At 44.7% G+C, this 27,835-nt stretch overlaps 1 protein-coding gene across 6 annotated transcripts in view; it reads right to left on the reverse strand.

The window, feature by feature from the left end:
• Positions 1 to 27,835, reverse strand: part of LOC122562798 (apoptosis-inducing factor 3) — a 138,469-nt gene that overhangs the window by 91,429 nt on the left and 19,205 nt on the right. For all 6 annotated transcript variants that reach the window (XM_043716018.1, XM_043716017.1, XM_043716022.1 and 3 more), the window contains one exon: positions 3,168 to 3,438. In XM_043716018.1, coding sequence (XP_043571953.1) covers positions 3,168 to 3,198 — 31 coding nt within the window. In that variant the 5' untranslated portion in view covers positions 3,199 to 3,438. The remainder of the gene's footprint in view (positions 1 to 3,167; positions 3,439 to 27,835) is intronic.

Genomic DNA, 27,835 nt, shown 5'->3' on the forward strand with positions numbered 1-27,835 from the left:
TGGTGGTGGGGTCCGTTTGGAGGTGGCGGAAATGACAACGGATGATACGATGTATATGGAGGTTGGTGGGGTGGTAGGTGAGGACCAGTGGGGTTCTGTCCTAGTGGCGATTGGAGGGGCGGGGCTCAAGGGCGGAGGCGCGGGAAGTGGAGGAGATGCGGTGGAGAGCATCGTCGATCACGTCTGGGGGGAAATTGCGGTCTTTGAAGAGGGAGGCCATCTGGTTGTACGGTATTGGAACTGGTCCTCCTGGGAGCAGATGCAGCAGAGGATGAACTCTATTTATGTAATTTCTTTTCATCTTTTTGTAACTCAAAATGACATTGGATTGTGGCAATAAAACACTTTTCATGGTATTTTTCTAGCTATATGTGACAATAAGTAACTCATAATACACAAAGTACCTTGTTCGAGATTCTCTGCTTTTGCTGAGTAGCTCTCCTTCCTTTGCACTTTAGTAGGCACCTAGATAATGAATGAGTGACTCCAGCTTAATTTTGCTTCCAGTGCTGAATCAACACCATTACTGGACCAAGCAATAACTCCTAAGTCTTCCACTGTCAGCACTTGAACCTGGCCCCAAACTTAGTGCATAAACAGTTCAGTTTGTGAGCCTGAGTGGACAGTGGCTTCCAGTCACAGTACACAAATGAAGAGAAGTAAGGATATTGTATCTAGATCTTGTTCTAAAACATATACATTGAACTGAATGGGTTTATTGTCACATATACTCAGATGAGTACAAAGAAAAGCTTATAAGTCACCAGTTATGGGGCCATCTTAGGTACAAAGAAACCTAGGTACAGAATCATATTGATCGGGTCTACATCTCTCACTGCACAATGGTCCTGAAATTCTGCTGGGGAATTTCCCAACCTTCTTCTGCATGTCCAGCAGAACCTGAGGAGAAAATGGTCCAGCTAGAAAGGATCCTGATGTGATTTTGATTCATTCCCCACTAGCTTTACTTCACATAAGGACCAGCATAATCAGGTAACAGATCTGGAATTAAGTGCAATTAAGAGTCATAAGTAGGATGTCTCATCCATAAGTGCTAATATTAATTGCAGTACCCGATACCTTCACCACCACCTTTGACATTTGTGAAGATTAATACAACACCATTTGATGCGTTTATCACTCCATATCAGGTTCAGAAAGAATTTTCTCGGTGGTGGCTGGGAATTGAGGGTTTGAGTTGTAATGAGAGGCTGGATAGTCTGGGACTTTTTTCACCAGAGTGCAGGAGGTTAAGGGGTGACATTACAGATGGTTATAAAATAATGACAATGGGTATATGAATAGGAAAGGTTTAGAGGGATATGGGCCAAATGCTGGCAAATGGCAGATTAATTTAGGATATTTGGTCAGCATGGACGAGTTGGACCGAAGGGTCTGTTTCCATTGTGGATGACTCTATGACTCTATGAGGGGTATAGATAAGGTGAATGGCAGGTGTCCTTTCCCTAGGGTGGGGGATTTCAAGACTAAGGAGCATATTTTTAAGGTGAGAGGAGAAGGTTTAGAAAAGACACAAGGAACAATTTGTTTTACACAGAGGGTGGTTCGTGTATGGAATGAAGTGCCAGAGGAAATGGTAGATGCGGGTACAGTTACAAAGTTTAAAAGGCATTTAGATAAGTACATGATTAGGAAGGGTTAAGAGGGATATGGGCCAAATGCAGACAAGTGAGACTAGTTTATTTTGAGATTATGGTCGGCATGGACTGGCTGGACCGAAGGGTCTGTTTCCATGCAGTATAACTCTATGATTCTATAAGCTGGGCATTTTGTGTTTTACTGATATTAAAACTTCTCGCCTGCATTGCTTGGTTCAGTAATTCCACCTGGTCAGCACATTGTATGCATATCTGCAGCCTAGAAAGTGGATGAGGGCTTTATCTATTCACAAAACATTCCACCATTCCCCTTTTAACCGAAACACTCATCTGTTTATTTTAAATTGGTTGGCACCGTGAAATGTTAGATGACCATATTGAGCAGCCAATCAATAATACTGACAGCAATAATTTCTTAGTTTGTATCCTTGAACTTTCCAAATTAATAAATCTGACCCAGCCAGCTCTCCAACTTATATCAGTTTTCATAATTTTAGTATAAAGGATGCAGAATATTGCACAGAAATAAAACAGGGTGGCACAGTGGCTGTGTAGCTATCGCTGTTGCCTCATAGAACCAGGGATCTGGGTTTGATCCCACTCTCGGGTAACTGTCTATGTGGAATTTGCACATTCTCCTTGTGTGTACATGGGTTTCCTCCCAAGACGTGTAGATTTGCTTTGCTAAATTGCCCATAGTGTCCAGGAATATATAAGCTAGGTGGATTAGATTAGATTACTTACAGTGTGGAAACAGGCCCTTTGGCCCAACAAGTCCACACCGACCCTCCAAAGAGCAACCCACCCAGACCCATTCCCCTACATTTACCCCTTCACCTAACTACGGACAATTTAGCATGGCCAATTCACCTAACCTGCACGTTTTTGGACTGTAGGAGGAAACCCACACAGACATGGGGAGAATGTGCAAACTCCACACAGACAGTTGCCTGAGCCGGGAATTGAACCTGGGTCTCTAGCACTGTGAGGCAACAGTGCTAACCACTGTGCCACCGCATCGCCCTATTAGACATGGGAAATGCAGTGTTACAGAGGTAGGGTAGGGGGCACGTAGAGGGATGCTCTTTGGAGGGTCAGTATGGGCTCAATTGGTCAAATGCAGCCTGCTTCCACACTGTAGGGATTCTCTGACTTTGCAAATGATTTCTTTTTAAAGGTGTCAAAATTGGTTTTAGTCTTGATGAGTGTGATTATTCTTGTGGAGAATCAAGCTGAATAAATAAAGTCAGTAACACAGTGCAGCTTTAAGCGTACTGAGAAATTGAGAGCTCTCATGATCAGTGAGAGAAATGTTTTTTTTAATAGGATTGTGTTGGAAGCTGTTGTGGAAATTTGGTGCTCTCAGGGATAAACAAGTTTTCAAAGCCTCCCTAAGCTGCAATGAGTATGGATGAAAGAGATTTAAAATTCCTCTGAGCTCCCCCCTCACTCAGCATGTTGACATACTTCAGTCAGAATTATTCAAAATGTATTGAACCCTCCTTAATTATGAGGAGAAATTAATGTAGCATTTGAAAGGGTAGTCACCTGGTTTTGGCTTAGAGAAACATCCTCCCATGACTGGGCCAAGCGAAAAGGTTGGCGCGTTGCTATAGAAACTGAGGAACAAAGAACCGCTGTATCTTGATGTGGCTGATGAGCAGCTGTTTCGAGTCACCGAGTGTTGTCTACGTCAGATGGAAGGTCGTTACAAGAAAGCCATGTTTGTAGGGCCCGTGCTTGTTAGATGTGGCTGTTCAGACAAATCCATGATAATGACCAATCCATGCTGGGCCAGTGAATGTCCACTTGTCACAGCCTAAGAAAAACACCAGTAACAAAGAGGAAATATTCATATTCTTTCCAAACTATTTTGCACAATAGCTAAACTGAAACCAAAGCATAAACATTCAACTCACATCCCAATATAGTTTCCTACAGTACTTTTGATATTTTTATTAACAACTAGTTTAGACACACTTCTGGTGGGACTTGAACTTTTGCCTTCCGCCTCAGAGATAGGGACACTACCACTGTGCCACAAGACAGCCTTCTTTATGTGTCTATACGCTGCATTTCCCTATTCATTCATGAAATATGGGCATTGCTGGCTGGGTCAGTATCTCTTACCCATCCCTAATTGCCCTTGTGCAGGGCATGCCAGGCTGTTGTCTTGAAACTCTGCAAGCCATGTTGAGAAAGAACAGCCATATCACTTTGAGGGAGAGAGTTCCAGGATTTTGACCCAACAACATTGAAGGAATAGCGATATATGTCCAAATCTGGATAGTGAATGGCTTGGGGGGGAACTTGCAATTAGTGGCGTTCCCATGTATCTACTGCCCTTGTGATTCGAGGTGGAAGAAGTCATGGATTTGGAAGGTGATGACTCAGGAGTCTTGGTGAGTTGTTGCAGTGCATCTTTGAGAAGGTGCACACTGCTGCTACTGAGTATCAATGGTGGAGAGAGTGAGTGTTGAAGGTGTTAGATGGGGTGCCAATCAAATGGACTCCTTTATCCTGGATTGTGTCAAGCTGCCGAAGTGTTGTTGGAACTGTTGCATAGAGTGGTTGTATGTTTAACATCTCTGACAGCACAGCACTCCCTCAGTAATGCACTGAAATGTCATCCTGGATGTTGTGGTCAATTCTCTAGAGTGGGGCTGGGAAACTGCAACCATTTGAGCATGCTACCATTGAGCCCACAGTTCTGTAGTTCAAGAGTCATCTGCAACCTTTCCACCTCCACTTTTGACTCCTGGCAATGTGGTTGGTTCACTATCCTTCTTTGCTCACGCTCTACTCATGGTGGAGTACAGATTAAAGCTTCAGAAAACTAGCTCAGATCTGAAATGTTTAACTGTGCTTCTCTCTCCACAGGAGCTGCCTGACCTGTTGTGTATTTCCAGCTTCTTCTGCTTTTAATTCAAGTGTCTGTGCATCCCAGTATTTTGCTTTTGTTTTCGATTGAACCATTGGTTTTATTTCTGTTTCTCTTGCTAGCCTGTTTTCCTTTGGGCATAATCAGTGTCTGAGGATCGTGGTTAAACACAGACCCATCATCATTTCCTGCAGTGAATTGAAATTGATGGTGGTTCTTAAGAGCAAAATGGGTCAGATTACGCATGATTGGCAGGTAATGGTTAGCGCTATTGTTTCATTTTGAGGTGGCACCATGTATCTGTTTGAAGGAAGGAGAAGCTACTCTACCTGTACGTTTGGCAGTTTATGCGTCTCATGTTGCTTAGACTTGTATTACAGGGATATAGAGGGATATAGAGTCATAGAGATGTACAGCACAGAAACAGACCCTTCGGTCCAACTTGTCCATGCCATATATCGCAAATTAATCTACTCTCATTTGCCAGCATTAGGTCCATATCCCTCTAAACCCTTCCTGTTCATGTACCCAACTAGGTGCCTTTTAAATGTTGTAACGGTACCAGCCCCCACCACTTCCTCTGGCAGCTCATTCCATACACGCATCACCCTCTGTGTGAAAAAGCTACCCCTTACACGTCTTTTAAATCTTTCCCAATTTAAACCTAAGTCCTCTAGGTTGAATTCCCCTACCCTGAGGAAAAGACCTTGTCTATTCACCCTATCCATGTCCCTCATGGTTTTATAAATCTTTGTAAGGTCACCCCTCAGCCTTCGACACACCAGGAAAATTAGCCCCAGCCTATTCAGCCTCTCCCTGCAGTTCAAACCCTCCATCATTGCAAACTTCCTGTAAATCTTTTATGCACTCTTTCGAATTTAATAACATCTTTCCGGTAGCAGGGAGACCAGAACTCAATGTTGTATTCCAAAAGCGGCCTAACCAATGTCCTATACAGCTGCAACATAATGTCCCAACTCCTGTACTCAATGCACTGCCCATGATATATGAAACATGAGCAAAGATGTTCGACAAACAGTGATAACTACGGAGACCGGTTGGGTGAGAGGAACACTGAAAATCTTGAGGATATATTGAATATGAATGAAATCATTAGAACATGGTTTGAACAGGAAACACTGCTGAAAATTCAAAAAAGAGACAGTTTGAGAGCATTTGAAGAATGGATACAGCTAGAATATCTCTCGTAGCCTGATGTACAGGATTACACAGATTTCAGAGAGCTGTATAAACAATGTTGTGTCATAGGAAGTTACTGAAATGGCCAAGCGTGTTCAGAACTGACAACAAGGAGACAATGGGGACTGCAGATGCTGGAGAAATCAGAGTTTCAGATCCTGACCAAAAAGGTGACTCTTTTGCTTGTTGGATGCTGCCTGACCTGCTGTACCTTTTCTAATGCCATGCCCCATTATCAATGACAGACAAGTGTTTAGGAGTTTAATGCTATGAGCTGTACCTGTGGGGTGTCTGTGAATTTGGAGCAGTCAGTGGATGCTGGCATTTCAATGCGTGAAAGTAATTGTATTTTGTCGACTCACTGTGGAAGGGGGTAGTAGTGTAACCTTACCTCTAACCCTATTGCAATGTATTCAGTGGATGAGCAGTGTGTTAAGTGACCAGATCATTTATTCTGGTGATGTTGATTGAGGGATAAATATTAGGAATAGTTTGCCTGTTCTTCTTCAAAATGGGATCTCATTAATCTTTATAAAATAGATCAGGTGGCTGGCTCACCCCATTGTACCAAACCCTGAAATGGTCCCTATAACAGTGAGGGGTCAGTCATGGGTAAGACCCAATTCTGTGGAAATTAATTAATCCACCTCCACTGCCACTTGCTGCTGGGAGTTGAAAGTAGGCAAGAACATGAAGGCCGTTTTCTCAACAAAGTTGGTGCAAGGACAGGAAGGAAGGGGGTGTTGCTTTGTTGGACGACATGGGAGTATTGTGCATGCCCTAAAACCATAAGCCCTCCCCTTTGTGCCTATCTGCCTGGCCTTGAAAACACACCACCTTGTCCACCTATCCCACCACCCAACCGTTCCATACAGTGCTCAATCCCTCTGCTGTCAAGACCCACTATCTCCAATGTCCATGGCACCTCTGTGTGAACTTCCTTCAGTTCACCATTCTCTTCTGACACCGTTGGCACTGCAGAAGCTGCCCACCAATCAGAGCACAGGCCCAAATGACTCAATGTCTCCTCATAAGCCAATCCCTTTATATCTGCCTAGTGAACCTTCTCTGGTGTGCCCCCAATGCCAGTATATCTTACCATCAATAAAAAGCCCAACTGTGCACAGTATTCCCATTGTGGTCTGACTAGTGTGCTGTATAGTTTTAGCAAAACCTCCCTATTGTGAAAATCCAGTCTCTTTGAAATCGAAGCAAACACGTCATTTGCCTTCCTATTTCTCGCTGAACGTGGATGATTCGTTTTTGAGATTCATAGATGAGGATTCCCAAATCCCTCAGCCCTGTAGTTTTCTGAAGACTTTCTCCTTTTAAATAATATTCAGCTCTCTACCCTTCATGTCAAAGTGCATAGGGTCATAGAATCTTAGAGATGTACAGCATGGAAACAGATTCTTCGGTCCAACTCACTCATCGTGACCAGATATCCCAACCTAATCTAGTCCCACTTGCTGGCATCTGGCCCATATCCCTCCAAACCCATATACCCATCCAGATACCTTTTAAATGTTACAATTGTAATAGCGTCAACCACTTCCTTTAACCCCACATTTCCGCACATTTTATTCCATCCAAATTTTCACCCACTAGCCTTCCAATCTTTTATTGGGATAATCCAAAAATATCTCCCTTATGCCAGTTCTCCACCTTCTACTAGTCAGCTGTTCCTCTGTCCATGCTATTATATTATCTCCAACAGCATAGAGTCATAGAGATGTACAGCATGGAAACAGACCCTTTGGTCCAACCCGTCCATGCCGACCAGATAACCCAACCCAATCTAGTCCCACCTGCCAGTGCCCAGCCCATATCCCTCCAATCATAAATCTGATTTGTAAACTAAGTTGGAACACAACACAGTACAATTGTAAGTACAAGGAAACATTCACATGTTGGATCTTTAAAATGAATATTAATACAGCCTGATATGAGATCTCATTCATAAATACAAGCATATGTAAGACAGATATGTGTAAATCAGGGATTGCCTGTAACTTAATGTGTGGCACAGATCCCATGGCTATGTTTCGAAGAAGACCCGCAAAGTTATTCCTGATATTCTGCTCAATATGTGTCCCTCAGGCAACATGACAAAACTAAACGATCGCGTCATGTGAGAGTTTGCTGAAGGCAAATTAGCTGCTGAAACAAAAACAGAAATTGCTGGAAAACCTAAACGGGGCTGGCAGCATGTGTGGAGAGAAATCAGAGTTAACGTTTCGGGTCCACTGACCTTTACTCAGAACTGCTGAGTTCCCGACTGCAACAGTGACAACAGTTTTAAAGAAGTATTTCATTGGCTGTAAGTGCTTTCAAATGGTCATTAACAAAAAAGAGTATAAATGCAGGGCTGTCTTTCTCTTTTCTTTGTTCAAGAACGTGGCTTTGATACCATGTTGTACCATGCCGTAGGTGAAATAATTGGCACTGTAATGTGTATGGAGGTTGGCACCAATGGTGTTAAATAGTGCTGATGCTACCAAATGACTATGAGTCCCACCATTGTATCTGTTAGACTGCAGCATAGTGTGTGGGGCTGTGGCTATGAAGTATTTGACTCCTTATCATCACTGCAGGAGTTATCTGTGGAGTTGGCACCACCGTGAAGAGAGTGCAGGAAGCGTGCTGATGGGCAGACCTTTAGACTAGGCATAAGTCTTTAACTTCTGTGTTCGATATAGCCAGCTCGTGCAGGGTTTTCACATGTGGTTGCCAACTCTCCAGGATGGGCCTGGAGTCCCCTGGAATAGAAAAGCGATCTCCTGGAAGTGGTAGCGGGAAACCCTGGAGAAAACCTACAGTGGTGATCACAAGAACCATGTGTGTACCATTTTTTATATACTCTTGTTTTTTCTTTATATCGCTGATGGGGCAAAGGCTTTCTGAAAGCTTATGCTTTTGAAATAATTGTGGATTAAGATCTGTATTCCAACAATTAAATCATCCACTTGAGCATTGAAGAGTTTTTTTTGTGGTTCCCAATTAACCTCAGAAAGCAGTGAACCAGGAGGTGGATATGGAATCATAGAATCCCTACAGTGTGGAAGCAGGCCATTCGGCCCATCAAGACCACACCAACCCTCTGAAGACCATCCTATACAGACCAAACCCCTCTTCCTTTCCCTGTAACCATGCATTTCTCATGGCCAATCCACCTAATCTGCACATTGTTGGACTGTGGGAGGAAACTAGAGCACCTAGAGAAATCCAGGTAACTATAGACAGATGGGCCTGATGTCAATGGTAGGGAAGATGCTGGAGAAGATACTGAGGTATAGGATCTATTTACATTTGGAAGAAAATGGGCTTATCAGTGATAGGCAGCATGGTTTTGTGCAGGGAAGGTCATGTCTTACCAACTTAATAGAATTCTTTGAGTAAGTGACAAAGTTGGTTGATGAGGGAAGGGCTGTAGATGTCATATACATGGACTTCAGTAAGGCATTTGATAAGATTCCCCATGGTAGGCTGATGGAGAAAGTGGAGTCTCATGGGGTCAGGGTGTACCAGCTAGATGGATAGTGAACTGGCTAGGCAGCAGGAGACAAAGAGTAGTAGTGGAAGGGAGTTTCTCAAAATGGAGAACTGTGACAGTGGTGTTCCACAGAGATCCATATTGCGACTACTGTTGTTTGTGATATACATAAATGATCTGGAGGAAGGTATAGGTGGTTGGACTATTATGTTTGAAGATTACACTAAGGTTGGTGGACAGCAGATAGTGAAGGGGACTGTCAGAGACTGCAGCAGAATGTAGATAGATTGGAGAGTTGGGCGGAGAAATGGCAGATGGAGTTCAATCTGGCAAAAGCGAGGTGATGCATTTTGAAAGATCCCGTTCAAGAGTGAACTAGATGGTAAATGGATAAACTCTGGGGAAAATTGATGTACAGAAAAATCTGGGTGGTCAGGTCCATTGTACCCTGAAGGTGGCAATGCAGGTCAATAGAGTGGTCAAGAAGGCACTCAGCATGCTTTCCTTCATCAGAGGGGATATTGAGTACAAGAATTGGCAAGTCATGTCATAGTCGTATCAGACTTTGGTTCGGACATACTTGGAATACTGCGTACAGTTCTGCTCGCTACATTACCAGGAGGATGTGGATGCTTTGGAGAGGGTGCAGAGGAGGTTCACCAGGATGTTGCCTAGTGTGGATGGCACTAACTATGAAGAGAGGTTGAGTAAATTAAGATAATTTTCATTAGAAATACCGAGGTTGAGGATGGACATGACTGAGGTCTACAAAATCATGAGAGGTATAGACAGGATAGATAGCAAGAAGCTTTTTCCCAGAATGAGAGATTCAATTACTAGGGGTCACAAGTTCAAGGTGAGAGGAGAAAAATTTAAGGGAGATATGTGTGCAAAGTTCTTTACACAGAGAGTGGTGGGTGCTTGGAATGTGTTGCCAGCGGACGTGGTAGAGGTGGGCACGACAGTGTCATTTAAGGTGTATCTTGACAGATACATGAATGAGCAGGGAGCAGAGGGATACAGATCCTTAGAAAATAGGTGATGAGTTTAGATAGAGGATCGAAGGACCTGTTCCTGTGCTTTCTTTGTTATTTGTTCTTTAGAGGAAACCCACACAGATGGGGGAAAATGTGCAAACTCCGCATAGGCAGTTCCCAAAGGTGGAATTGAAACCAGGTCCCTAGCGCTGTCAGGCAACATATTGAACAGCCAAGACTAGGAGTGTGGAGGCAGGGGCAATGGGAGACAGGAGTTCATGAGACAAAATCTCCAGGAAGACCTTCAACCAGAAATTGCAATCCAGATGAAATGAGCTTGGAATTCTCTATTCAGTTATATGTAAGTGGTGGTTAACTGCACATTCCAGGGGTTGGTTGCTGTGGGGTGGTTGCTATGGGACATGTCACATGATGAAGGAAAGCAGTGGGGTCATGATTAACACTTGCTTCTATAAAATGTAATCCCCTATCTGATGGAATATTCCTACCCAGTACTGTAGCCTCTGCTTTGGCATTCAGATGCTAACAGATCTACCAGGTGACCCTAGCACTTTCCCTGTTAATATGTCTAATTGTATTTTACGTTTTTTTTATCATCTTGAAGAGTATTGAAATGTGCAAATGAGATACCAAAGACTCAACTTTGCTGCTTGTCTCAATACAACTGCCATTCTACCTACTTGAGGTCATTCAAAATTAAGCTGCCTGTGCCCTTACGCATACTAAGTACTGTTATCTATTACCATGCGTTTGCCTGTCTAAATTGGCTCCTGTTCAAGCAAAGCCTCATTTTAAGCTTCAGGCCCCTTGCCCCCCCCCGCCCCATTTTTTCATGCTTCCTGAGAGAGCTATTGATGCCATGTTGCTTTGATAGTCTGCTGATCGCCAAGTGCTGACTAAGAGGTCACTGGGACACCTTATAGAACCACTAGACCAGTGAATAACAATGTTTGTTTTAAATATCATTATAAGTTGTCTTTCAAACTCAAAGCGCAACACCCTGTTGTAATCGACATTGCACTGTTACACAACTCATTGAGCACTTGAGATTGTCTCTGCCATGCAAACCAGATTTTAACACAACAACCAAAGATTACTTTGGAGTCAACAATTGACTGCTCCAGCCAGCTCTCATCTAGGGGGTCAGTGAGGTTCTGTCTGGATGTAACACCCGCCACAACTGTGCTCAGTTGTGGACAATGACAGCTTCCTCTGATGTCTTTGCCGTCCTCCTCCTCCTCTCCTCGGAAGACTGCTCCTGTTTCCCCAGTTCCTCAGTATCCAGCACATCGCTGCATTGCCTGCTCTAATTGTGAAAGGCACAGCATGGCAGGATGATGTGGCACATTCTGTCTGGACAATACTTCCAAACTCATGAATGGTCCAAGCAGAGGAACCATATCTTCAGCAGCCCTTTACTCTGCTCCACCATGGCGCCGGATGGGCATCATTCAACCTGTGCTCTGCATCAATCAGGGCTTACACAAATGTGTCATGAGCCATGGTCACGGGGAGTAGCCTTGTCCCAGTAACCAGCCTTGAAAGGCAGTCAGTCTCTCAAACCCAGCAGATACATGAGAGTGCTCCAGGATGTTGGCGTCACGGGGTAGTGGGCACACACTTCCAGGAAGTGGTAACAGTGATGACAGATTGCCTGAACATGCAAGGAAAGAAATGATGGTGAATTCTGCAGCTTTGTGACTTGGGTCTGTCAGTGTCGTGTGTGTCTGGTTGATGGTATCCTACACCTGGGGAAGCCAGCTATGTTCCTGAATCCTCCTGACCAGGGCTGCAGTGTGGAACCTTGTCTTAGGGGAGTGAACTGAACTGATGTGACCTTGCACGGATGGAATCAGGCATTGTCCTGATGCACTAGTGGAAGCATGACTGAGAGATCATACACCCGGGCAGCCATCACTCCCTGAAAGGAGCTAGTTTATTTTTTATTTTTTTTTTTTTAGATTAGATTACTTACAGTGTGGAAACAGGCCCTTCGACCCAACAAGTCCACACCGACCCGCCGAAGCGCAACCCACCCATACCCCTACATTTACCCCTTATTACCTAACACTAAGGGCAATTTAGCATGGCCAATTCACCTAACCTGCACATCTTTGGACTGTGGGAGGAAACCGGAGCACCCGGAGGAAACCCACGCAGACACGGGGAGAACGTGCAAACTCCACACAGTCAGTCGCCTGAGTCGGGAATTGAACCCGGGTCTCTGGCGCTGTGAGGCAGCAGTGCTAACCACTGTGCCACCGTGCCGCCCGTATTGCAAACTGTGGCCTCCCACTGCTGTAGCCCTCAGGTCCCACTGTAGTATCTGGCACCGGGTCCCAGGGCATGCATCGCGCTGCAGCTCACTCAGGTCAGAGGTGAGCACTAACATCTCAGAACAGGCAGATTAGCAAATTAGTCTGGGTTGGGAACCTCTGGGTAGCCTATACATCTCACCATCCCTTCCCGGCTGCTCCTCTGCTACTTGGGCCTTCATTTTCACTGTGTCTGGTAGGCCACCACAGTGACCAGCAGCAAGCTCCATCACACTCAGTCAAAAGGACCTACTGTCGGGTGCAGAAGGACTGAAAGAGTCTCTTAGATCACAGACCTGCAAGTGAGGGCCAGGCACAGACTGATGCAGAGCACAGGTTGAACGATGCCCATCCTGCGCCATGGTAGAGCAGAGTAAAGGGCTGCTGAAGATGTGGTTCCTCTGCTTGGACCATTCATGAGTTTGGAAGTATTGTCCAGACAGAATGTGCCACATCATCCTGCCATGCTGTGCCTTTCAAAATTGGAAAGTGGGAGACAGGTTTGCACTGGGTGTCAGCAGGTTTAGTCCCCTGCAGAAGGAGTTGTGCTGGCTGAGGGATGCCCAACCTATACTCACTTCAATCACTGAAACTCACACTGTGTTCAGTACTTTGATTATGATGGAACACTCACACAGAACCCTTGGGAGCTGCATCAATTGTGGTTGGCTTTCATCCAGCTGAAGCCCTGTTTATATTTTCCTAATCTGCCTGTTCTGAGATGTTAGTGCTCACCTCTGGAGCAGGTGGGAATTTAACCTGACTCCCCAGCTCGGAGGTATGGATGCTACCACTGGAGCTCCTGGCTAAGACCTATGGACATTATCTCTGTGACCCCTGGCTCAGAGGTACGGACATTACTACTGCCCCACAAAAGCGCCTTAGCACTGGTCTTTTACTTTTAAAAAAATTCTAATCCAACAATTCAGAGATGTTAGTCCCTGGTTTGTATGTGAATTGTGCTTGTCACTGCAGTATACATACTCCTCAACAGACAGCAACATCTCTCTTGACTTGAATGAGGCCCAGCTCCAGCAGTTTCTGCCCAGTCTATGTGGTTGAATGAAGAGGAGTGCATTTGCTACACAGGCAGCTGGCACATGCTGTCGATTTCAGATTGATGTCTCAGTGCCCTATCCAGCAAGATCATCCCCATGTTCCCCCCCACCCCCAACCTGACCCCTCCCCCTCCCCCCAGGACATTCTATGTGTCTGCACCTAAAAGCCCCCTTTGAACAGCAAAGATGGCAGTTAATGGTTAGTTTGCTAACAGGCATGACCTGGCATGGCAAGTCAATGCAATACAACACAAGGCCTACATGTTGGAAGCCATGCAGATAGGCACAAAATAAGTGAGTGTGAAGGAAGAAGCAGCCGTGAGGTGCAGTCTGGAACATTCTGCTCTTCCACGCAAAGTGCTCCTCACTGCAGCTTCGCAATGCTGCTGTGCCCTGCAATGTATGCCTATGTCTTGTGAGCAGGTTGCCAGTGCATGAGGAAGGTGACAGGATGGTTGCAATGGGTTTGGAGATGCCCAGATGCCTCTGTCCACAGACGATGGATGTGTGTGATGGCAGTTGCTGCCCAGTGCCCAAGATAGAGGTTGTTGGCAGCAAGTGGGCATTGAATTCCCCCAGTTCCATGCTCTGATCTCCCCATCAAGTTTTCCCCAATTTTTAGTTTGTTTGGTCAGAAAGAAGGGTTGACTACTGTTAATCCCCTTCAATTGATATCTCACCATTTCCTGGCAGGCATCTCGCTATGCCACCTGTGAATAGATGGAGTGGGATAATCTCAGTATCCAGGTGGGCTTTGTTGCACTTAACACCCGATTCCACCACAGCATCTCGCTGTAGCTCACATTACTGAGACCCCTATAAAAGATGACACCCCTTATTCCAACATGCATGCAAATGGTGCATTAAGCAGACTCAGACAGGACATGGGTAGCAAGTCAGATTATTTAATTCTGTTAAAGCCCTTTAGTAATTAACAGCCACTTTCAAATAGCTGGTCCGGAAATTCTCTCGCTGTCCCGACATAGCTTTGGGAGCCAAATGGAGAAAATGCCAGTATATGCAGGATCTCCGCCTGAAGGATTTGCACTCCCTCGGAATCGAGAGAGGACTTCCTGGAGAGTATCATGGCCCATGGCCCCGGCAGCAATCTGCACAATATTGTGTCTGTTGTTCAAATGGACATCAGCTGTGTGAATGCTAGATGAGCCAAGTCACCCATTCACATGCAAATGTGCTGCGTTTGTCCAGATTCATGTCTTCCTGAGAGTTTTGCCGGAAGTTATGCAAATAAGTGCTTTGAGTTTGGAGAAAAATGACCCAATTGGAGTCTCTGAAGACAGTGAGATAAGCTACAGTTTCTGTGGCTGCTGAGGAATTAATTAAAAGCACGAGACGTGCTAAAATAAGACGCTGGGAGGTGTCAGCACACCCTGCAAATACTGTGCCATCGAAATGTACACTAACTTTATTCATCCATCTGCTTCACTTTAGGGAAGGAATATATTGACCTTGGCTACTTGTGACTCTTAACTGATGTCTGCAGTGGTCTAGAAAGCCAATTAAGAATGGGCAACAAATGAAGGCCTTGCCAGTGATAACTACATCCCATGTAAGAGTTTCAAAATGGCCAACCATTGATTGCTCAGAAGCAATGATCGTAAATCTTCAGAGTCTTCTGTCAATTAGACAGCATTAGCTTCATTTGTTCTCTTTGCTCCCAGGAGGTTTTAATACAGCCCTTAATAGACAGGCCCTGAAATACACTGGACATTCTTACAATCTCCAGATAGAATGCTTCGAATCATAAAATCATACAGCATGGAAACAAACCCTTCGGTACAACCAATCCATGTTGACTATGTTCCCAAACTAAACTAGCACCGCCTGCCTGCCCATATCCCTCCAAACATTTCCTATTCATGTACTTATCCAAATGACTTCTAACTGTACCTGCATCTATCACTTCCTCTGGAAGTTCATTCCACCACGAATCACTCTCTGTGTAAAAACGTTGCCCCTTTAATATGTTTCCCCCGCACTTTAAAAATATGCCCCCTAGTTTTAAAATCCCCCAACTCCAGTGAAAAGGCACCTGTCATTCACCTTATCTATGGCCCTTATGATTTTATAGACCTTAATAAGCTCACCTCGCAACATCCTACATTCCAGTGAAGACTGTCCCAGTTGATCCAAACTCTCTTCATAACTCAACCCCTCCATTCCGGCCATTCTCCTGGTACATCTTGATGCCTGTCCCCCTGAAGTCTCACCAATCTCCACCCCTTCTCATTGATAGACAACATTATGGTGGAAAGAGCAGAATTTCAGAAGCTGGGGCTGCATGGTGACTCCTTCCTATTGACTCCTTCCTCCTCAAGAGATGCTACTCTTTCAACTCTGAAACAATGCCAGCTGCTCATTGGATTCGACGGAGGCAGTCTGGCTGGCTATTCAGAGATCTATTGGAGCCGAGGGTCTGGGAAAGTGAAGGACTGAGTAGCAGAACATGCGTGTAGAGAGGGGGGCAGCAATTGGAGGAGGTGAGGAAGAGAGCTCTGTTATCCTAGAAAGGCAGAAGAATTCTCTTTCGGTTGATGGTGGTGAATCTGAGACAGAATTCAGAGCTTTCAATGCAGTGTTGCAACTCCTGGCCCTCACCCTCACCCCCCACCCCTACCTCTCAACCAATGCCACACCCTCCCCTACCTTCCCCCTTGTGGCCCTGCCTGTTCACACTCTGGGCTCACACCGATTTACTTCCTAATAAACCTATTCATAGTTGTTATTCTACAACTCTGGATCAAGCCAGGCCTCCTATCCCACACACTACCACTGTGCCACAAGAGGGCCCTCACAAGCCCTTCAGAACTGCACAGCCTGCAGATAATGAGGAAACCAGGTTGCACATTGAAATACGATAATGCAGACCACAGGCTGCTTGAACCCAGTACCCCCCGACCCCCAATTGCCTGGATCACTCTGAAGCCATCGCATAGGACACCAGAGGGCACATTGTCAATGTTCAGCTCTTGGTGCCAGCCAATCAGCAAGCAGCAGAGGAAAAGGAGCTAATGAATGAGTACACGGCACAGTGAACAGCTTTGTAATGGTGGATATAAGTATACATGCTGGCATTCCTATCAGTGCTGGAAGGTTTCCCAGCAAAACGCACCTCTGCAGTCAAACTCAGACTGGCACCTACACCACTGCAGTGGAACTCAGACTGGCACCTAAATCTTGCCCCCTGACTGAGTAGCAGGTCACTTGTACCCAATGTCTCACCACATACAGATCCCGCCTCAAATCTATCCTTTTAATTATTCTGCGTCAACAGTTATCTGCCAGTTTAAAGCTGACCACCTTCCTCACCGCTGTCTCCATGGTGTTTTTCCACTGTGTGTCGAGGAGACACCTCCTGGGTATCTGAAAGAAGAGAGTGAAAAGGCTAACGTTGTGCTTTTCAGAGTGTAGTGGGGATGTGAGACAGATTTGAACTATCTGCAGCTTGTAAACTGTGCGATGAGAGAAGGAGCATTGTGTACAGGGGTCTTGCCAGCTGCAATGGTTTTGGTTGTGCCCAGCAGCATCTCTGCTACACATTGTGTCTGTCCCACTCCAGTTAGTTCCTGTTGCCTTCTCAGTTGCGCGCCACCTTTTCTAGCCAGACCGAGTGAAGTGTGTCAGTGAGCGTTGCTCACTGTATGTTTGAGGAATTTGTCATGGCTGAATAGTTGGCAGAGTGTGCAAGCTGTGAGATGTGGGTGTGAGGGTATGCTGGAGGACGAGAATGTCAGGTATGCATTCTGATTGAAAGAGCGATGGGGGTGTGTGGTAAATTGAGCAGGATAGAAGGTTAGTGCAGCTGATCAGATGTAGCATTCAGTGACCTCAGCTACTTGTGTGAGGTCAATGGATTTTCTGGCGTGTGGTGTCTAGGTCCTGTGGCTTTACACCTGTGAGAGGCCTCCCGAAACACCTCCCTGTGGACACAGGACATCTTTTCTCCTCTTTATCTTCTCCTCAATGTCTCTTGTGTCCATAAAGCTCACAGCTCACACCCATGTGGTGTCATTTCTCATTGTGTCTTAATTTACAGTCACTTTCTGCATGCCTGCTGCATCCTCAATGCACCTCACATTTAAGGAATGCTTTTAAACAGGGCTGATCACTGTGTCCACTACTGAAACATTCAGCAAATCCACGGCCTGGTCACAAGTTAAGCTCTGGACCATATAGTAATTTTTAAAACCTTCCGGTATGTAAGTTGGCCATTCAGTCTTTCTTACCAGTATTGCCTCTTCAAAAGAATTATCAATTAATCCCAATCACTTACTGTCTCCTCATATTTTTACTTCAGGAGTATACATATAGACTATACTCTAGATGTATTACCTGTGCAAGCCTATTTAGGGGAGGCAATGGCCTGGAAAGGATTATCGCTGGGCTGTTAATCCAGACACCCAGGTAATATACTGGGGACCTACATCTGAATATTGCCAGTGGCAGATGGTGGCACTTGAACTTAATGACAATAAAAATCTGGAATTAAGAATCTAGTGAGGACCATGAATCTATAGTCGATTGTCAGGAAAAACCCATCTGGGTCACTAATATCCTTTAAGGAAGGAAATGGTCATTTTTGTCTGGTCAGACCTACATGTAACTCGGGACCCACAGCAATGTGGTTGACTCTTAACTGCCTTCTGGGCAATTAGAGATGGACAATGAATATTGGCCGAGCCAATGATGCTGCCATCCCATGAATAAATAGGAATAAAAATTATATTATTGTGATTTGTGTATTAACGTATTTAAGAAGCTGGCATGAATTACTCTGTTTCTGCTGTTAATTTGCTTGACTTTGTCCGAGGGATACATTTGTTTGCCATTTTATAAGACAAGGAGCATGGAATCAGTGGGTGACGTAATTGCTAACAGGGCATACACCTAATTAGAACCAGCTACTTGCCCAAGGTAAACTATATCCAACAGCATGAGGAGCCCATGCTCTGTTACAGGAACAAATAAAGTACATGCATCTATGGAACGTGAAAGAACTCAAAGAAACTAACAACATGTGCTATTAAAAAGCACAGGTTCTTGCTTATTTCACCATCTCCCGAACCCACCACTCAAATACAGGCTAAGATATACCGAGAATGCCCATCCCAAGTGGAATGTCTCTCCCTGGGGCAGCAGCGGCAGCATCAGAGAGGTCACAGGAAGAACATTGAAGAATGCAGAGTTGGAGTACATGGTGGGGCAATGGCTGAAGACCAGATTCTGGAAGAGCACAGCAGGTCAGGGAGCATCCAAGGAGCTTCAAAATCGACGTTTCGGGCAAAAGCCCTTCATCAGGAATAAAGGCAGTGAGCATGAAGCATGGAGAGATGAAGACCAACCTCATGAACTGCAGAAGCAATGATCAGCAGCAAACTGGGCAGAGGAATTAAGAAAGAAAGAATTTGGGATTTCCATCCCCAGCTCCCTGGGCTGTAAAAAGGTGAAGGAGATTGTCCAACTGATTATCAAACCCAACCAGATGATCATGTCCATTGAAATCATGAAAATCCGCTGTCTGTGACAACACTATCACACCAATCTAACATTTAAATAGCACCTTGCATGTCTCAAAATCCGATACAGCCCAATTCAATATTTAAGAGACACTATGGTGATTGCCTTTGTAGTTAGATTCAGCAGCTGGTTTGTTCTCAGCAAGGCTCCAGTTACAGTAATGGGAGTGAGCAGTCAGCCTGCTTTTGCTCCAGATGCTCCTCTTCTGTCCAGTCAGTTCTTTCTCTCTCCCTCCGTTAGTGTTTTCAATACAAATGAGCAAAAATACAACAGATACCGAATGCCATCATTTTTCTCTCCATCCATCGGCCTATGGAGATGAATTTGAGAGTAAGCAGTAGGATTGTCAGAAACAGTGATAAATGAAATAAACTCCCTACAGCATGTCAGCAGCTTTTCATTTATGATTCTCAGCAGATTGTGATAGAGTGAGAGATCTCCATATTCAGCACCCTGTATTTACATCACCCCATTCACGCAACAAACTTTGACACAACAATATGTCTAATAAATTGATGAAAGCTTTTCTCAATTCAGTTATGTTACAAAAGAACATGTTTAATATCTTCTCGCATTCAATCTTACTCACCTTGCTATAGAAACTGAACGTTACATACTGCACTTAACATTCAAACTAAATTTAAATTATTAACTTGAAAGACATAAAGACTGCTGCATGCTCTCACAAACCCAACCAGATATCCAGAACTACATATAGTAGGAGAAGACAACCCTGACTGTCCACTAAGGGTAATTAAACCCTCCCACCCAATCAGCAGTGGGTGTTCTGGGATCAAATAAATTTAGCTAAACATGCAACTGTAAGACTAACATATTCCACGAACTACTCTCTTCCAATGCCCAAGCCTACAGCTCAAACTAACTAGTAGCTGTGGAGTAACTCTCAGGCGGAGCTACTTTCTGCAAATTCAGCCAGGATCAGGAAGCATGGTCTAAAAATTAGAACCAGTGCCTCAAAGTGAAATTAGGAAATAGTTCAACTATTCAATGGAACGTGTGTCAGTAAACTGGAACTCTCATTTGCAAATAGGATCAACTATTGTAAATCTTTAGTGTATTTTTCTTATCCAACAGTATGAAGAGAAATGGTATGAATGTGGGTAAATAGAAGTAGGCTGCAGATTAGCCATGATCACAATGATCAAGGGGCTGAGTAGTCTCCTCCTGTCCCTTTGTTCCAATGCAGACAAGGTTGTCATTGATCCTGAGTCAGATTAGAAGCAGGATTCTGGGGTGAAAGGCCAGTGATTGATGTGTGACTCCATCCATGTACCTAAATTTATACAGGGAAGAACTGAGTCTGAGCATCCTCAAATCCTCAAACATTGCCCAACTGCTGTTTGCTGAGCTTTAACAATTATATTTGAAGGGTGGAGGTCAGGACAGGCCCAGCAGAAACAAGAGCAGGAGTACGGTGTTAGCCCTTGAACCTGTCCTGTAATTCAATAGGATCTGATACTCCTCACTTTCCACCCCTTTCCCTGTCACCCTTGTGTAGTGATTGGAACCAGGCAGATCCCATTGATGTCAAGATCCTTGATTGGAGTTGGTAACCTTGGCCAATCAGGAAGCCCTGGCTGACCAATATAACCAGGGGAAGAAACCTCCTTCTCTGTTTTCAGTTGCACTTCAGTCCCACGTTCCTGATCTTCAGGCACCCGGTACGGAGGAGGGAGGGCAGCTCTGAAGACCTCCTCGTGGGTCTGCTCCTGGGCCTGGCCGAACAGGTCCAGGCAGCGGGCCGTGGAGGGGGTCGTTAGGGCCAACTGCCTGCCCCTCTTCCGCAGCTACGTTAGAGCCCGGGTGTCCTTGGAGAAGGAGCATGCGGTGTCCACCAACACCCTGGAGTTGTTCAGGGAGAGGTGGGCGCCGCAGGGAGTGGATTGCATTATTTCCCCCTCCAACTCTATTTTGATTTAGTCCCTACCCTTCCCTTCACTGTTTTGATCACACAGCACTGCCCTTTGATGTGAAGGGCAGTGTTTGTCACTGGCCACCCGGGTGTTTTCCTATCTTCCTGGTGGTGGAATTTGAATAAAGATTCGTGCATTTTGTGTCTTTCACTGTGTCTCACACCTGCACACACACACCATGGGTGCTGGGGATAAAATAAGCACTACCGCACTTAGGTGGTAGTGTGGGGGTTAAATAAAAAAAAATTTACAGAGGAGTTCACTGCCCTTTGATGTGAAGGGCAGTGTTTGTCACTGGCCACCCTGGTGTTTTCCTATCTTCAAAAAAAAAAATAACCAGGGGAAGAAACCTCCTTCTCTGTTTTCGGTTGCACTTCAGTCCCACGCTCCTGATCTTCAGGCACCCGGTACGGAGGAGGGAGGGCAGGTCTGAAGGTCCTCCTTGTGGGTCTGCTCCTGGGCCTGGCCAAACTGGCCATCAACAGGTCCAGGCAACGGGCCGTGGAGGGGGTCGTTAGGGCCGACTGCCTGCCCCTCTTCCGCGGTTACATTAGAGCCCGGGTGTCCTTGGAGAAGGAGCACGCGGTGTCCACCAACACCCTGGAGTTGTTCAGGGAGAGGTGGGTGCCGCGGGGAGTGGAGTGCATTATTTCCCCCTCCAAATCTATTTTGATTTAGTCCCTGCCCTCCCCTTCACTGTTTGATCACACAGCATTGCCCTTTGATGTGAAGGGCAGTGTTTGTCACTGGCCACTTGGGAGCTTCTTTTCTTCCTGGCGGTGGAAATTGAATAAAGATTTGTACACCTTGTGTCTTTCGCTGAAGAAAAAAAAGGAAAAAAATAACCAGGGGAAGGTGTGCAGGCCACCCTGATGCTAGTCGCCCCGACAGCTGGAAGGTGGGTAGGCCATTCTGAGCGCTGTCATCCCGAAAAGGGGTAATTGGGACGGGCTGTCCTTGAGGTGGTGGGAAGGTGTGTCAGAGCGGCCAAGAGCCAGAAGGTGGGTAGGGGCAGGCCGAGATCCAGAAGGCTTGTGGGCTGCACTGTGCACCGTTGTCCCAGGGAAGGGGACGGGCTGTCCTACAGGTGACAGGAAGGTGTGTCAGGGCAGTCCACAGGCCAGATGATAAATCGGGGTGGGTGAGAGCCAGATGGTATGTAGAGGTAGACTGAGAGCTAGAAGGTGGGTAGGCCGTCCTCAGCGCTGTCACCCCGGGCACGAACTGGGGTGGGCTGTCCTAGAGGTGGCCAGAAGGTGTGAAGGGCGGTTAGGAAAGCCAGAAGGTGGGTAGGCCATCCTGATCGTGTTGTCCTGAGGGGATTAGGGAAGCAGGATGGGCTGTCCTAGAGGTGACCAGAAGGTGTGTCAGGGTGGACCAAGAGTTGGAAGGGTTATGGGGCAGGCTGCCTCAGAGTGGCTGGAAGGTGGGAGGGATGGATGGGTGGGTGGCTTGCTGGTTGCTGGGGGCGCAGGGCTTGGGGGGGGCTGGGTCTGCATTCTATGCACTGTTTTTTAATCTGATTGGACTGTCTTGTGTGTATTTGTTACTGCTTCTTTTGTGATGACTGAAGGTGGGATTTCAGGTTTGTGCTCATTTCCCTGGTTGAGCCTGGCTTTGCAGCCCCTCTCCCTTGTAAGTTGCTGTTTCTCTGTGTACAGCTGTTAATGTTAATTGTTCGTAAACTGTATTGTTGAAATAAATAAATAAACAGGAAAAAAATATAACCAGGGGATTGTACTACCAATGTTTGGTGGTAGTGTGGGGGTTTATGTTTAGAAAAAAACAGGAGGTTAAAATCTCCTCAGTTAAGGACTGACTCTGTGCTGGCTGGCCACAGGCAGTATATGTGCACATGTGAATAAAGGTGATTTGGTGATGGGAGACCAGCCTCTGCAGTTATTTCACCTACTGATCAAGAATCTATCTATCTCAGCCTTAAATATACACAAGGACTCTGTCTCCACAACTCCCTGTGGCAAGAGGTTCCAAAGACTCACAATCCTCTGAGAGTAGAAATTCCTCCTCCTCTCAGTCTTAAAATGGCACCCTTTATTCTGAGACTATTCCCTGTGGTCCTAATCTCTCCCATGAGGAGAAACATCCTCTTAATATTTACCCTGTCAAGCCCCTTAAGAAACCCTATACATTTTAATGACATTACTTTGTATTCTTTTAATTTTCACATTCTCTGAACAACGCCCAACCATCCTAAACTCACTCAATCTTCATCCTGTTCAACCAACCATCTCTCACAGGTCACCATCGTTCAAACTTTGAAGGTAACAATGTGCTCAAAAGTTTCATCAATAATATCACCAGTGAGACACTCCAGTTAGAATCAGAAGCAGAAATGGAGATTTTCTGAACGTCTTCCATAAGGAAAGAAAAACACATTTTGGAGACTTTGGAATACTAAAATGCAGGTCTTCAAGGCCTATGTACAAGTGGGTAAATGATCACAGATTAACTGAGAAGGTTGCACAGGGCTTGAAATCTAATAGACCTCATGCAAGGACAAACAGACTGCCCATCACTGAGTACATCTATAATTCCTCACAGGCAAATCATTACTTGGTGTAATACAAACTGCCTTTCGTTTCGCATGTTTGCAGCTGTCATTGACCAAGTGATTGAGTTGCAAAGGAATATTAATAACAGGAAACAATACTAGATGGTGTCAAGATTGAAGGAGAATATCGTGGAAGAAAACAAACTGCATCTGAAAATAAGACATAGATCAAATAATCCATCTGAATAAATCAGATAAAGGTGCAACACAAAAATATATACATGTGCGTGCACATAGATTAAATGTACATTTATACTGATAGCATACTTTGTAAAGATAGAGGCATAATCCATGAATGTATACGGGACACACTGCTATAACCTGTCTAGTAAGTGGATAAAAATACCTTGGGGTGGAATTTCTGCCAGGAATGTTCTGAACGTCTGCTGCACCCTCAGTGGAGGATTAGTAAAACGCTCTAGAGAAACAGCCAGTACCATGAAGCAATGGAGAAATCCCAGAGAAGCTATGTGGAAATTACATTTTTAAAAATTAATTCATGTGATGCTGGTGTCACTGGTCAGGCCAGCATTTATTATCCACCTCTAACTTCCTACAGTACACCTAAGAGTCAGCTACATTGCTGTGGGTCTGGAGTCACATGTAGGACAAGAGATTTCTTTCCCAGAAGGGTTTTTACTGCACTTGGCAGCAATTACATTGATGCCATTACACCAGCTTCATTATTGAATTCAAATGTCATTACCTGGGATGGTGGGATTTGAACCCATGTCCACAGGGGTTCTGGAATGCCTATCCAGTAACGCTACTTCATGGCCTCCCCATGTAACACTTGATTCCAGATTTTTAATTAAATTCAAATTAGACCTTCTACAATGGTGAGATTTGGCCACACGATGGCTCCGTGGTTAGCACTGCTGCCTCACAGAGCCAGGGACCTGGGTTCAATTCCACCCTCGGGTGACTGTGTGGAGTTTGCATATTCTCCCCATGTCTGTATGGGTTTCCCCTGGGTGCTCCGGATTCCTCCCACAGTCCAAAGATGTGCAAGTTAGGTGGATTGGCCATGCTAAATTGCCCCACAGTGTCCAGGTATGTTCAGGCTGGATGGGTTAGCCATGACATTTGCAGGGTAACGGGGTGAGGTGGATCTGGATGTGATGCTTTTTGGAGGGTCGGTGTGGACTTGATAGGCTGAATGGCCTGCTTCAACACTGTAGGGATTCTATGATTGAACCCAATAGCTTTGAAAGGTGGCACTTACACCCAGACCTCCTGAACCAGAGGTAGGGGACAATACCACCGCACCACAATAGTCCTTGAGATGAGCTTATATAAAGACCAGAATGCCTGATTAATGAGGGAATCATTAAAACTAATCAATTGGAAAAGGAGTTCCAACAAGATTTCAACAAAAAAAATATGGATCATGCAAATCCATTCCTCACATTAGCAAGATCAAACTTTACAAATTCCAACTGAAATAAAAAGAATAATGATCGAGGAAAATGTGTTTCTGTTGAAGTGAAATACTACAGTATAATAGAACACTTTCATTTCTGCAATAGTGTGGAGGCCGGCTAATAAGTATGAGATCATTGTAAGAATCAATTATGTAGCTTAAAACTCAGGGTGTGCTTGAAATAGTTCCAACTCTGAAGAACTCTTGTCTTAAAACATTCACAAAGAAGAACACTTACAGCACCCGTCATCCTAAAACTTAAGTCTTCAATCTAAAGTCCTCAACAGGGTTAAAAGGTTTAAAACAAATAAATCCTTCAGGTTTGATAATACGTATCACAAAGTATTGAAAGAAGCTAAGGCGTCCATTTTACAGGTAGTGAGACAATGGGAAAATATTAATACAGCTAGATTGAAAACTGCTTTCACAACCTTGTTCAGGAATGTAATTAACCAGGACAGAACAGAGTTGTTATGGTTTGGAATGCATTGCCTGAAAAAGGGGTGGAAATAAATTCAGAGATACCTTAAAAAGAGAATTGGTGTTGCTTTTAAAAGGGAGGGGGAAATGGAAGGATGATTGGAGATAGAGCAAGGCAGTTTTATAGAACTTTGATTAGGCCACACTCAGATTATTGCGTTCAATTCCAGATACCACATCACAGGAAGGATGTGGAGGCTTTGGAGAAGGTGCAGAAGGGTTTTATCAGGATGCTGCCTGGATTAGAGCTATAAGGAGAGGCTAGAAAAACTCAGGTTGTTTTCCCTGGAGTGGCAGAAGCTGAGGGGAGACCTGATAGAAGCCGATAAAACTATGTGATGCATAGAAAGGGTTGACGGTCAAATTCTTTTTCCCAGAGTTGAAATCTAAAATTAGGGGGCTTTGCGTTTAAGGTGAGAGGGGTAAAGTTCAAAGGAGATGTGAGGGGCAAGTTTAAGAAGCCAAGACACATAAATAGAAAGTGGAACATAACACCAGCGCTTCATCAGAAGTTCTCACGGATAATGTTACCTAGTCATGGCTCGAAACGTCTGAAAACAAGCCTTCCAGCTCAGCGAGCAAACTTACAACCTGAGGGATATATGCGTTCATCAAAAGAATTTGGAGAGAAGTTTGTCAGAGGTCTTGCCAGAGAGTGGTAGGAGTCTGGAACACACTGCCAAGGGTGGTGAATGGAGGCTGACACAATGGGGATGTTTAAGGGTCTTTTGGATAAGCACATGAATATGCAAGGAATAGAGAGATATGGACCAAGGGCAGGCAGAAGGGAGTAGTTTAATTTGGCATCATGTTCAGCACAACATCATAGCCCAAAGGGCCTGTTCCTTTGCTGTACAAGTCTATGTTCTAAGTTTGACAAATCAATAGCTCATCTTGAGAGTAATCACATGATTCAAAACAGTTAGAGATATATTTATTCTCCAGCTAGTGATTGTATTGCTGAGCATTAACAATTTCGCAAAGAATGATATCATTGTTTAAGTTTTGGGGAAACTTAAGTTCTGAACAAAAGTCTCACAAAGAATATTTTTTTTTCAAAGGTCTCTACATCAGTGTACTGAGTACCAGTGCCGAACTCATTGATAAATGAGCAAAGAGGGAAGTTAAACAATGAAGATTTTGAAGCTTCTATGGGCTTCACTTTAAAGATCCAACCCCAGTGGAATAGAGAGCAGAAAGTTAACTTCCTCTTTACTTCCCTTTCAGATTTATACATGTATTATTATTGTCAACTGGATCGATCAAACTAACATAATTGTTTCCCAAACTCTGGCAAGACCTCTGACAAACTTCTCTCCAAATTCTTTTGGTGAGCGCATATATCCCTCAGGTTGTAAGTTTGCTCACTGAGCTGGAAGGTTTGTTTTCAGATGTTTCAATGCCATGCCTAGGTAACATCATCCATGAGAACTTTTGGTGAAGCGCTGGTGTTATGTCCCACTTTCTATTTATGTGTCTTGGCTTCTTAAGGTGGGAGATGTCATTTCCAGTTCTTTTTCTCAGAGGATGATAGATGGGGTGCAAATCGATGCGTTTATTGATGAAGTTCTGATTAGAATGCCAGGCCTGTAGGAATTCTCATACATGTTCCTGTTTGGCTTGTCCTACGATGGATGTGTTGTCCCAGTCAAAGTAGTGTCCTTGATCGTCTGTATGCAAGGATACTAGTGATATGGGTCATGTCTTTTGGTGGCTAGATGATATTCAGGTATCCTGGTTGCTAGTTTTCTGCCTGTTTGTCCAATGTAGTGTTTGTTATAGTCCTTGTATGGTATTTTGTAAATGACATTCGTTTTGCTGGTTGTTTGTATAGGGTCCTTTAGGTTCATTAGCTGCTGTTTAAGTATATTGGTGGGTTTGTGGGCTACCACGATGCCAAGAGGTCTGAGCAGTCTGGAAGCCATTTCAGAGATGTCTTTGATGTAAGGTAACAGGCTAGAGTTTCTGGGCACATTGTGTCTGATGTTGTTGTTGGGTTTGTTGTTGAGAAATCAATGGACTGTGTTGATTGGGTATCCATTTTTCCTGAATACACTGTATAGTTTTTTTTCCAGCTGTTTGTAGTTCCTGGGTGCTGCCGTGTGTTGTGGCTCATTGAAATAATGTCATGATGCAGCTCCGTTTGTGGGTGTTGGGATGATTGCTTCTGTAGTTAAGTATTTGATTAGATTACTTACAGTGTGGAAACAGGCCCTTCGGCCCAACAAGTCCACACCGACCCGCCGAAGCGCAACCCACCCATACCCCTACATTTACCCCTTTTAACCTAACACTACAGGCAATTTAGCATGGCCAATTCACCT

Source organism: Chiloscyllium plagiosum, chromosome 25 (genome assembly GCF_004010195.1).
Source record: "Chiloscyllium plagiosum isolate BGI_BamShark_2017 chromosome 25, ASM401019v2, whole genome shotgun sequence".
NCBI lineage: Eukaryota > Metazoa > Chordata > Chondrichthyes > Orectolobiformes > Hemiscylliidae > Chiloscyllium > Chiloscyllium plagiosum.